General features: G+C 44.2%; 2 protein-coding genes across 6 annotated transcripts in view; one reads left to right on the top strand and one right to left on the bottom strand.

Annotated features, from left to right (window-relative positions):
- Window positions 1-12,478, top strand: part of LOC135913566 (zinc finger protein 26-like) — a 209,300-nt gene that overhangs the window by 84,145 nt on the left and 112,677 nt on the right. The gene's annotated exons all lie outside the window — the stretch shown is intronic.
- The window catches only part of LOC139049608 (uncharacterized), a 61,809-nt gene that overhangs the window by 1,365 nt on the left and 47,966 nt on the right, over window positions 1-12,478 (bottom strand). The window contains exon 3 of one of the 3 annotated variants that reach the window (XM_070525220.1): window positions 11,174-12,270. The exons of the other annotated variants lie outside the window; for them this stretch is intronic. Within the exon in view, the coding sequence (XP_070381321.1) occupies window positions 12,091-12,270 (180 nt within the window). The 3' untranslated portion in view covers window positions 11,174-12,090. Of the gene's footprint in view, window positions 1-11,173; window positions 12,271-12,478 lie in introns of those variants that run through there. 3 annotated transcript variants of the gene reach the window in all.

Raw genomic sequence — 12,478 nt, 5'->3', positions numbered from 1 at the left:
TAAATGCAAACATGTACTACCGTACCAGGCGCCTACTTCGAACTGCTGTTTGTCTAGCTCTCCAGCAACCACTTCCCTTTTATATGACGTAGGTGCTCAACGGCGATAAGCAATTTCTTCTTCACGGCTGCGATAAGCGAGTAAGTACAGCAAATGTCTATATTAAATCATTAACTTTCACACGGGCATTTTAAATGGACACTGAGCATTCCTCTACCCGATATTAGCCAGCTGAATGTCGTGGACAGAAAGCACCAAGCACATCATGGCGACCAAACGGAGAAGGGGGACTTCACACTTGTGCGGGCGATACGACACGCGGCAAGCCATTGCAACAATCGCATCGAACACGTGATCGAGGAATTCTAGCTTTGTCAATTCTTAAGAGCCCAGGCGCGGTAACTTCCAGAAGGCATCTTTCAGGCACTTTCGCTATCGTACGCGTGCTGAAGCGACAAGTTTAATTGAATCTAATTACCTACGTCAGGCAAGCCATTCCAATCACTTATGTTTTCTTTTAGTCGAACGGCCAATGAGCTCGGATACTGAACATAAAAAGCATTGAGCCAGGCCAATTTCCTAAAATTTTATTCTGTCGCTCTCTGAACAACACCGAAGTCGAAAATTTCCTATGTAGTAGCACTTGTGCACAAGTCTGCAACGAAAATAACAGTCGAAATAATTCTTGAAAACGATGCCCTCATATCAGTTACAGGAGTTGCACGATGAAGAATGCGGTCGCCGCTTGTTTTTTCTTCGCGATCCCATCTCTCCTCTCAAGCCCTTTCTTCTTCCCGCCCTGTGCTGATAAGGGCACGTGGAGGCTACGTCATAACCATGGCCAAGTTCGCGTTGTTTTTTTTTTCTTGTTTCACAGCACCGCTCTGTTTTGGTTACGACCACCTCGCCACGTTTTTCAGCTGCCACAATGCCTCCCGTGCCGAGCCGTGCTCCTACTAAAAAGGGCTGCGATATACCTTGTGTGAGTGATGTGCAATCGCTTCACGTTTTCTTTACAATGCGTTATTAGCGGCCCGACAACCCATCCCGCAAGGACAAAAGAGAAAGTGCGAGAAAACGGACGAAGGAGGGCCCGCTCCTCGTCGGCGCTTTGCCAGACCCGAAATGTGATACCATGCCGCCGTGTTTCGTTAGTATAAACTTGCCAGTGCCGCTTGCATGGTGTACATCACCCGCACCAACGAGAAAACGGAAAGGTGACACATTGCGTCGTAACCACGAGGAAATTCGATTTCGTGTAAAGTTCTTATGTTTCTTTTTAAAAAAAAAACGAGAACGATCGATTTGGGCCAGCGAGTCGCGAACCAAAACACGCAACACGTGTACCTACCAGCAAACAACACAAGGAGGAACAGCAAGCGCTGCCAGCATCAACTACAAGGAGGCACGCTAGGCTCCAGGAGCCGCAGTGGCGGACCGACGTGTTTTCCCAGGGCTATATTAAGAAAGTGAATCACCAAATATTGTTTGTCACCTCCTCCACTAGAAAAGGATTAGGAAGGGAAGAATGGAGAGGCATTGCCAGTAGAAGAGAGCGAAAGGGTGATTATCGCCGGCACACAAACCTGGCTAGCTGCTCAGAAGCAATTGCGGAGAGAGTGAAAGTCAATAAAAGAGTGGCGGTAGAGACATTTCACGGCGAATAATCGGTTCGGTCATTGAGCGAGCAAAAGCTAAGCTCGCGGAAAATGCCCACGGCCGCAACATTGTCGTAGTAGCAGGCCGGCTAAATGACGTCCTAAAAAAGAAAGGCACAGGACTAGCCCAGCGCTGGGTGAATGAGGGTAGACAACTTGTGCGAACTCTCCCCTCAGATGTAGATCGTGGTGTGCAAGGTGCCGGAGGTGCCTGAACGTGACAGTAACGTACTAAGAACCATAGTGGCTGCTACTGAGTATATATAGACATTGACCCGGGAGAACGGTTTCAAGGTTGTGAAAGTAAACAGGCAAGTGAGAAGCTGTGGTCGTTTAGAACGAGAGGGGATCCACTTCAATTATTGGGTTGGACCAGAAATGGGTAGGTGACTTGATGGATGCACGGCTATATTTTTGGGGGGCCCAGGGGCGCTCAGGAGGCCTCTATTGGTAGTAATGGAGAAGGTGCCCCAGGGAAACCGTAGAAAACCATCGGCATCAATAATAGAAAATGAGGAAAAAAAAAGTTCGCTATGCAATAGGCTACAAAAACATGCAGGGCGGCCCAAGAAAGGAAAAGCGGGTAGATATTGAGGAGCTGTTCAAAACAGAACAAACAGGGGTGTATGCGGTTACATAACCGACGAATTAGACACTTGGAGGAGCCGTCGGTGATTGAGAACCATGTTTGGGAAGGGCGCAAGTAAGCTAAATCGTAAATAAAGGGAGGGTAGACGGAATGCTCATTCATTAAGGAGCCAAATGGAAAGGAATAAATTGAATACGTCAAGAGCATGTCTGCTTATCCTGTACAATGAGTGGAAAGAAAACTTCGCTCGGTGTAACGCATTTGCGGTCCGGAAATTAGAGCACAGAAAAATCAACAGTTAGCTGAGTGCCTAACTTCGGATATTAAGGGATTCGCGAATGACGCCGAAATTATCCTATTAGGTGTCATAAATGCCCAGACACAGGTTCTGGATGGCTATACGGAAAACATCGGGAAGTGAATGCTAGATCTTTCCGAGCAAACGTAACCTCGTTATCGGGAGTACAGGGCCGAAGTGTGACGGGCAGACCACGTGGCAAGTAGGATACCGAGAACTCATAATTGGTTACTGTCTGATCACAGAAAGAATTCATGACTGGTTGAGGGAAATGGTCATTGAGGAGGAGGCAAATAGGAGCATCGGGAGTGACCATAAACGCATCATTTTCAAAATGGAAAAGAACAAAGAGCGCAATATCGCAATTTCAAATCCGAACACCGAACAAATAGTAAATTTAGTCACAAGAGTCGAGAAAGAAATTGGGAAATGGCTAAGCAAAGAGGGGGAATATAGTGAGCTTCAAAACATTATAACGACAGAAACACAGAAAGAGCATCAACATGTTCGCTCGAAACGAAAAATGAAACCGAAAAGCTGGTGGAACAGGGAGAATACCAAAAGCGGTCGCCGAATGACAGAGAGCATGCCGAGAGCACAGACACGCAAAGAAGCCGCAGTTGGCGCAGGATGAAGTAGCCAGAACATGGGAACTATAGCGATGAAAAAATTATATGGTTCAGATACCGGTGCAAGCAAAGATAGAAGGTGAAAGTTAACGCTGGTTCTCAGAATAACGCGAGAAAAAAAAAGTCGCACGTACAATATTTTGGACCTGCAGATAATATTTTCAGGCAGGAATACTGGAACAATTCAGCAACACATCCTAGATGAAGATGAAAACAAGCTGGAAGGGGATGTGGCATTAAATTACATAAAAAAATAGTAGCCAATACTTTCCAATTAAATGAAGATGTTCTGCTAGATGAAAGAAGGGGCTTGAAAGACAACCAGATCGAAAAAGAGCTGGTGCTGAAAAATGTCACCTCGAAGAAAGCCGATGAGGAAATTCCTTAGCGCACAGCCACAGGGCAATAGTTGGTTCCCGTTAGGCTAAATAATGGACTAAGACAAAAAGTCAGGAAGCTGTGTTCAAAGCAGTGTGAATTGAATTTACAAAGGTAAGCGACAGAGAGATAGAATTCGCTCGTATAAACCATTCTCCATTGCATCGGTAACGTAAAGCAGGCACATAAATTAAAGCTGCAAGCATGGCATGATAATAATAAAATTTTGGGAGAAATTGAGAAGGGCATCAAGGTAGGTCGGCGTCCTGATGATAATTTATTTGTCCTTACTCACTCTATAGAAGTATCAAGAGTAGAAAGCTAACCAATATATGTAGCCTTTTTAAACATTACAGGAGCGTATGAAAACGTAGACCACAACGGTTTTTTGAATAATTTAGAAGGGGAAGGCTTAGCCGATAATTGTCTACAGCTTTTGTGAAATGTTTACCTAGGAAATACTGTTTGGGCACATTGAAAGGGAAGGGATTAGGAGCGAGGAGGAAATTGGTATCAACCAATGACTGAGGTGCATTTATCCCCACTGCTGTTTATTATGTACCGGGCGAGGATCGAAAGGACACTAGAAGGAAGCTATATTGAATTTAATCTCACATACAAACAGGCGAGTACACTAGAGCTACAGCTTCTAAGCTTGTTTGTTTTATGCGGACGACATTGTGTTGCTAGTTAACAAGCAAAGTGATACACAATGTCTGGCTAATATTTGTGGACATGAAGGCAACAATATAGTCAAAGATATAGCGTTAGAAAATCAGCTGTTTTGGCATTCACTGCAAACTGCGAACAGACAGTGTCAATAGAGGGCCGCAAAATAGTTCGCGTAAAAGAATATAAATACCATGGTATATGGATAAACGAAGGGAAATAATATCTGGAAACGAAGGAAAAAATAATAGGAGTGAAGGGGAAAAGAAATACCTCGCATCGGGCGCTCACGGGAAGACCACAAATGATGCTGTGCAGGGTAATATGGGATGGACAGCAAGTCAGGGAAGATCACAGTAAAATTGATTATGAAGAACGACTGAAGGATATGGAAGAAGGTAATCGGGCTTGTGGAGTGTTCAGGTATTTGCACATGAAAAACATTGATTCACAGTGGAGGAAAAGAGCTAACAACGTTACGATCGACTATGCGATCTGTATGGGGAGCAACACAGCAAAAAGGAACGTGAAGAGGAAAGGCAGAGAGGCTGACATAATCTCATGGGTGGCGGAATTCGAAAAGAAACCTGCCATGAGTTACTGCATTTGAAGAAGAAAAGGAAATCATGAAAGAAACCATGTATGATAACTCCAAGTGAAGCTCAAAACCTCTCGAATTGAGATCAGGATGCCTTAAAATATGCACCTATAACGCGAGATATAAGAAAGAAAACAATCATGTGTTGTTTGCTGCGCTAAAACTAGAGAAACGACAAAGCATGCTTTGTTGGAATGTGAAGATATCTGCGCCGTGGTCGCTTTAGGTCCCACTGGCCTTCCTAAGCGCTTGGGTTGAACGAGAGTAGAGGAAAAGTTAGCGTGTTGGCAATAGAGATTACTAAAAGGCGATTCGAAGATTAGTGGAAGTAGGGAAACGACAAGGACATGTATAAAAACAAAGTTCACGCTAAGGGTTCACAAACTTTGTTTATGAGAATTGGTCGTTTGCATTTTTTCCTTTATTGTTTTTCTTTTCTTTTTTATTTCTTTTTAACATTGGTAGGACAGGGTTTGGTGGCGTAACCCATCGCCTCGTAACAAATAGGACTCTTTGGAGCAGGACGGTGGGTTCGCGCCCCGTTAAAGAGAAACCCGCTGGGGTTGCTCCTAAGCACGAGGTCACGGGATGGAATCCCAGCCATGGCGGCCGAAATTCGACGAGGGCAAATGCGAAAATTCCCATGTGCTTAGATTGAAGTCCACATTAAAGAACCCGAAGTGGTCCAAATTATTGCGGAGTGCCCCCCCTACGGTGCGCCTTGTAATCGTATCATGGTTTGGCATGTAAAACCCTGTAAATAAATAATTGAGCATTAGACGGCGTAATGTATTACTCATTTCTACTTTATAGTGCACCGTATAGTACTGGTGCAACTACGGTACGTAAAATTGCGTAACTGACCTGTCTGTGCACAATTTAATAAGAGGTACAAATTGAAGGTCGTACATGTCCCTACAGCAAGTCATGATGGCCAGAAAGTCGAAAGCTTCTATGAAGACGTGGAATTGGCGACGTGTAAAGTCAAAACAAAATACACTCTGCTCATGGGCGACTTTACTGGCAGGACAGGCAAGAAGCAGACTTGAGACAAGTCTGTGGCTGAATGTGGCATAGCCTGCAGGAATAGCAGGGGAGAGTTAATAGTAGAGTTAGCAGAACAGAATAATAGGCAGATAATGAATGCCTGGGTTTGATTTTTGTGTTCATATAGGAGGTTGTGGCCAAGTACTGCACCAGGCTGGCCAATCCTGCTCTGGTGAGGGAGTGCGCGTTACCGGTTCTGGTCACCGGGATCAGGCCACACTCCAGGCCTGTTTGTGCAATTTTATCAACACGTGGATTTTTTTTTTAATCCGGTGGAAAATTGCCGGCACCGGGATTCGAACCACGGACCTCTTGCACGCGAGGCGTGTGTCCTACCTCTACGCCACCGCTGCAGCTGCAGCAGATTGGGTGAGGGAACAAATGCGAGTTAATGACATCTTAGTTGAAATCAAGAAAAAGAAATGGGCATGGGCAGGGCATGTAATGAGGAGGGAGGATAACCGATGGTCATTAAGGGTTACGGACTGGATCCCAAGGGAAGGGAAGCGTAGCAGGGGGCGGCAGAGAGTTAGGTGGGCGGATGACATTAAGACGTTTGCAGGGGCAACATGGCCACAATTAGTACATGACCGGGGTTGTTGGAGAAGTATGGGAGAGGCCTTTGCCCTGCAGTGGGCGAAACCAGGCTGATGATGATGATGAATGAATGCCTTCTTCCGCAACCGGTATAGCCGAAAGTGGGCGTGGAGGAGCCCGAATGGCGGGACTAGGAATGAAATAGACTTTATACTCTGCTCTAACCCTGGCATCATACAAGAAGTGGACATGATCGGCAAAGTGGCCTGCAGTGACCTTAGGATGGTAAAAACACGAGTTAGCCTAGACTTGAGGAGGGATCGGAGGAAACTGGTATATACGAAGCCGATCAATGAGTTAGTGGTAAGAGGGAAAATGGAGGAATTCCGGATCAAGCTACAGCACAGGTATTCGGCTTTAACTCAGGAAGGGGAACTTAGTGTTGAAGTAATGAGCGACAGTTTTATTGGCATCATTAAGGAGTGTGCAATAGATATCGGTGGTAACTCCGTTTGACAGGATACCAGTAAGCTATCGCAGGTGACGAAAGATGTGATCAAGAAACGCCAGTGTATGATAGTCTCTAACCCTAGAGCTAGAATAGAAATGGCAGAACTATCCAAGTTATTCAACAAGTTCCAGACAGCTGACAAAAGCAAATATAATATGGACAGAATAGAACATGCTTTCAGGAACGGAGCAAGCCTAAAGACTGTGAAGAAGAAAATAGCAATACGCAAGAATCAGATGTATGCGTTAAGAGACAAAGCTGGCAGTATCCTTACTAATATGGACGAGATAGTTCAAGTGGATGAGGAGTTCTATAGAGGTTTGTACAGTACCAGTGGCACCCACGACGATAATGGAAGAGAGAATAGTTTAGAGGAATTTAAAATCCCACAAGTAAAGCCGGAAGAAGTAAAGAAAGCCTTTGGAGCTATCCAAACGGGTAAGGTAGCGGGGGAAGATCAGGTGACAGCAGATTTGTTCACGGATGGTGGGTTGACAGTTCTGAAAAAAGTGACCACCCTGTATACGCAGGGCCTCATGACCTCGAGCGTACCGGAGTGTTGGAAGAACGCTAACATAATCCTAATCCATAAGAAAGGGGACGCCAAGGACTTGAAAAATTTTAGACCGATGAGCTGACTGTGCGTTGCCTGCAAAGTATTTACTAAGGTAACCGCAAATAGATTCAGCAACACCTTAGTGTTCTGTCAGCCAAAGGACCAGGCAGGATTCCTTAAAGGCTACTCAACAATAGACCATATTCACACTATCATTCGGGTGATAGAGAAATGAGCGGAATATAACCAAACCTTATATATAGCTTTCATTGATTACATGAAAGGGTATGATTCAGTCGAAATCTCAGCAGTCTATAATTTTTTTTCTTTAATACATACTGCAGACCACAACAGGGTCCAAGCAGGAGAGGCAAAACATACTAACTCTACAACAGGAATAAGAATGCGGGACACAAGACAATTCAGAATGCGGAAAAAAGTGTTATTAAAATTACGGCGAAGTTGTAAGATGGTTCAATTCCGATATGGTGCGTGGTTAAAAAGAAAATTTGTAACAATTAGTTCTCGCAAAATATGGCGTTACTGACTTCGTGTTGTGGTGTTCTTGTATGTCGTGTGGATAGAGGAGATAAGTATAAGGAGGGGGCGGGGGTGTCTATTGCGAGCTTACGATTCAGTCGCAGCTGAAGGAAGTGAAGGCGAGATTTACTTCTTCGATCTTCAAGTGTTTCAATATTGTTAGTCGCCATAAAATCGGTAGGAGAATCCGCTATTCCGCCTTTTGAATAAACAAACCGGAGAGCCTTTCTTTGAATTCTTTCAAGTTAATTAATGTTTTCTTTAGACAAATAGACAAATATTCTAGTTTCGGTCTGATGTAGGTGTAATATGCTAGGAGTTTATTAGTTTGGGGAAGGGGGGCATTTCTATGCTTATGCTTTAGGAAACATAGCTTACGGAATGCAGATGAGCTTATGTATTCCATGTGCAAGATCCAGGTAAGATCGATAGTTATCGTGACGCCTAAACACTTGTAACTATGAAGCTGTTTTAATCTTGATGAGCCTTGTGGATAAGTATAGTTTAACGGGTTCTTTTTATGGTTAATCTGAATAAAAAATTTTTCTGCGTTAACACTCATACGAAATTCACCGCACCAATGAACCACATTGTCTAGGCTCCTGTTAAGTTCGTTTTGATCTTCCGCTCACGTAATTTGACGAAATGACACCCAGTCATCGGCAAACAATCACATTTCTGTTCCTGGTGTAATGACGGTAACAATATCATTATTATACAGCTGAAATAACTATTTCCCCCGGACACCTCTCAAGGGCACTCCGGAGGGGACTGGAAGACAACTCGAGTCGTTGTCATTAACTGAAACAAATTGCACTCTGCTGGTTAGATATTCGGCAATCCAGGAAATGAAAATATCGGGAAGGTTAATTTCTTTTTGTTCTTGCATTAGTTTGAAATAACTAACCCTGTCAAGCGCTTTGCTAAAATCGATAAGTACGGCGTCAATATGACCTTGATTATCTAAAGTTTTTGGAAAAGTATAGACTAATGTAACTAATTGTGTCATTGTCTAGTATCCTTTTCTAAAAGCATGCGGAAAGTTACCTATTACGGAGTGTTGTTCAAGAAACTCATTTATGTATATTGCAATGATATGCTCCAGCATTTTACAAAGTACAGAAGTTAAATATATAGGAAGAGATTTTTGTACTAGTAAGCGGTCACCCTTCTTAAAGAATGCAATAACTTGAGCGGTTTTCCAGTCAGATGGAAGGCTTGATGCCATCAGGGATTTACGAAAGAGCACAACAAGATACTTCGCATTATTTTAGCATGGAGTCATGGAGGCCTTACGGAATCAAGGTGTACACGAGCAGTATGTAAAAATACTGCAAGGTATCAACAGCGGCTCTACAGCCACCTTAACCCTCCATACAGAAAGCAACAAAATCCTAGTAAAGAAAGGCGTTAAGCAGGGAGATATAATCTCTCCAATGCTAATCTAGCGTGTTAAAGGAGGTATTCAGAGAATTTGATTGGGAATAATTGGGGAAAAGAGTTAATGGAGAATACCTTGGTAACTTGTCATGCGCTGATATTATTGTCTTGCTTAGTAACCCATGCGACCAATTGCAATGCAAACTCACTGACCTAGAGAGGCAGAGCAGAAGGGTGGGTCTAAAAATTATTCTTCAGAAAACTAAAGTAATGTTTAACAGTCTCGGAAGAGAACAGCAGTTTACGATACGTAGCGAGGCACTTGAAGCGGTAAAGAAATACATCTACTTAGGGCAGGTATTGACCGCGGAGGCGGATCATGAGACTGAAATAATCAGAAGAATAACAATAGTCTGTGGTGCTTTTGGCAGGCTTTCTCAGATTATGAACAGGAGGTTGCCATTGTCCCTCAAATGAAAAATGTGCAACGGCTTTGACTTACCAGTACTCACCTACAGGGCAGGTATCTGGAGCTTTAAAGTTACGGTTCTACTTAAATTGAGGAAGACTTCAACAGCTATAGAAAAAAGAATGATGGGTGTAACGTCAAGGGTTATATAAGCAGAGAGCAGATTGGGTGAGGGAACAAACGCAACCTAAAGAAATCTTATTTGAAATCAAGAAACAAAATGGGCATGGGCAGGACGTGTAATGAGGAGGGAAGATAAGCAATGGTCATTAAGGGTTACGGACTGCATTCCAAGACAAGGGAAGCGTAGCAGGGTGACGGCATAATGTTAGGTGGGGGGATGAGATTAAGAAGTTTGCAGGGACAACGTGGGCACGATCAGTGCATGACCGGGATAGTTGGAGAAGTATGGGAGTGGCCTCTGCCCTGCAGTGGGCGTAACTAGGCTGATGATGATGATGACGTGTCTGTCGTTGCCAAGCTGCGTGATAAGTTGAGAAACCGACAACCCACGAAGCTAGTCCGTTTGCGAACTGCAACAAATGAATGGCTTTTACTGCAGTAATCTTCAAACGTAACCAGACCGCTGTGAGAAACTGAAGTACTTCGATGATATCGCCATCATCAGCCTCGGCCTATTTCTATGTCCACTGCAGGACGAAGACCTCTTCCAGCAAGCACCAATTACTCCGCTCTTAATGAACAAACTGATTCCGAGATGCAGCTGCAAATGCCTTCCCTTCATCACCTAACGTATCTTTATACTTCCCTCGTGTGCCCTTCCCTTCCTGTGACAGCCATTCTGTAACTCTAATGGTCCAGAGGTTAACGGTCCACAGAACCGAGTGGCCCACCGAGCTCCATTCTTTTTCTCTTAATGTCAACTAAATATCGGCTATCCCCTCTTGCTCTCTGCTCCACGCCGTTCGTTTCCTGTCTTTTAACGTTATGCCTTGCATGTTTCGTTCCATCGTTCTTCGTACGGAGCTTAAATTTTCTCGAGCTTCTTTGTTAACGTCCAACTTTCTGTGACATACGTTGGCACCGGTATAACCTAATGATTTCACACTTTTCTATGCAATGACAGTGGTAAGCTGCCAGTCAGGATATTTAATGCCTCACGTACACATCCAACGCATATTTACTCTTCTGTGAATATACTTCTGATTGTCAAGATCTCGTGGGAGGAATTGTCCTACATCAACGTGCTCCTGCACCAATGCTGACTGGCGATGATGTAATGTTGTTTTCTTGCTTCGCTGTTCAACATTATCATTGTCTCCTGCATATTATTCTTCAACCCCACCCTTGCATTGCCTCTGTTAAAATACTAAATAAAATGTTTTCAATTCATGCGCACTGTTGCCGAAGAACACATGTCTTCTGTTAAGCTACGGTTACCGATATATTCACCATTGATCTTCACTGCTCAGCCACCGAAGTCGGGTACCTTGAGTACTTGTATAAGCATGCAGTGTATAGCAATGACAATATTGTGCCTCCTTCCGAGACCCTTTTCTTTAATGGCAATCTTCTACTTTCCTTCTGGAATTCTCCTTGATTGCGCTGTGCTTCCATGACCGCTGATATCTCTACTGAATCAAGTCGTGTTTCTTAATGAATGAAAGTCATATACAGAGATTAAGTGTACTTAAATGTTCACATTTGACTGATTTATGACAAGCATCTGGTCGATTATAGAATATCCCTTCGTTAAGCACGCGGATTGTCTTGGTTGAATGGAGTCCAGTGTTTCCCTGATTAGGTTGGAAATTATCTTGGTTCAATACCGAAAGCAAGCTCATGTGCCTGTAATTCCTCAATTCTTTATTGGTTTATGCTATCGTAAGCTATAGAAACTCAGTATCCAGTATCACAGAACCGTCTGTTGCAAAACGAGTAACAACACTTAAAATGTTTACAGAATGACCGTGTATTTACGTTGTGCAATGCATTGTTTCCATCCACGTGACATAATATAATTATTTGACTATTGAGCAAATATTTGCCACAAATGTAGGTCGCAAGCATGTTGCAGGAATACATACGCTCTCCTCATTCTCCGCCATGACCTTGAGGTAGGTCGCTGCTGACACTATGCATAGCGTCCCCACCATGACAGTTGCCGCCAGCACACCGTGGGCCTCCTTGTACTCATAAGGCCCATAAATCGGCAGGGAGGCCAGCGCAGTGGCCACCACTGGATCGCCGTAGGAGACTATTGCGCAGCATCAGCCGTCGATATGCTGCGCTGGTTCGGGTATCCCCGGCTGCTGCAGCCGGTAGATTTCTGAGGCCCAGAAGTACAGCAGCAGCCGGGTTAGTCCCCTGGCAACCAGCGCGGCCACCCAGGCTTCCCTGGTTCCCCAGTGGGCGAGGCACGAGGACACCGTGGGAAATGGTGGCCTCGTCTGAGAATTAGATGGAACAAAGAAAATGTTCCATCCATGTAGAAAATACACATAGGACGAACCAACATGAAATTTAAGGAAACAGTGCTGTTTAGCGTTGCTGCCACTGTGTCGGGGCACACGAACTGTTTGAAGAACAAAACAGACAACAGCCCAAGTCTCAAACGAAAAAGGCCCCCCGTTTATTGTGAGCGCACTGCTTTATGAG

Source organism: Dermacentor albipictus, chromosome 9, assembly GCF_038994185.2.
Source record: "Dermacentor albipictus isolate Rhodes 1998 colony chromosome 9, USDA_Dalb.pri_finalv2, whole genome shotgun sequence".
Classification (NCBI taxonomy): Eukaryota; Metazoa; Arthropoda; class Arachnida; order Ixodida; family Ixodidae; genus Dermacentor; species Dermacentor albipictus.
Note: the sequence above shows the minus strand (reverse complement) of the source record. Positions and strands in the feature narration are given on the sequence as shown.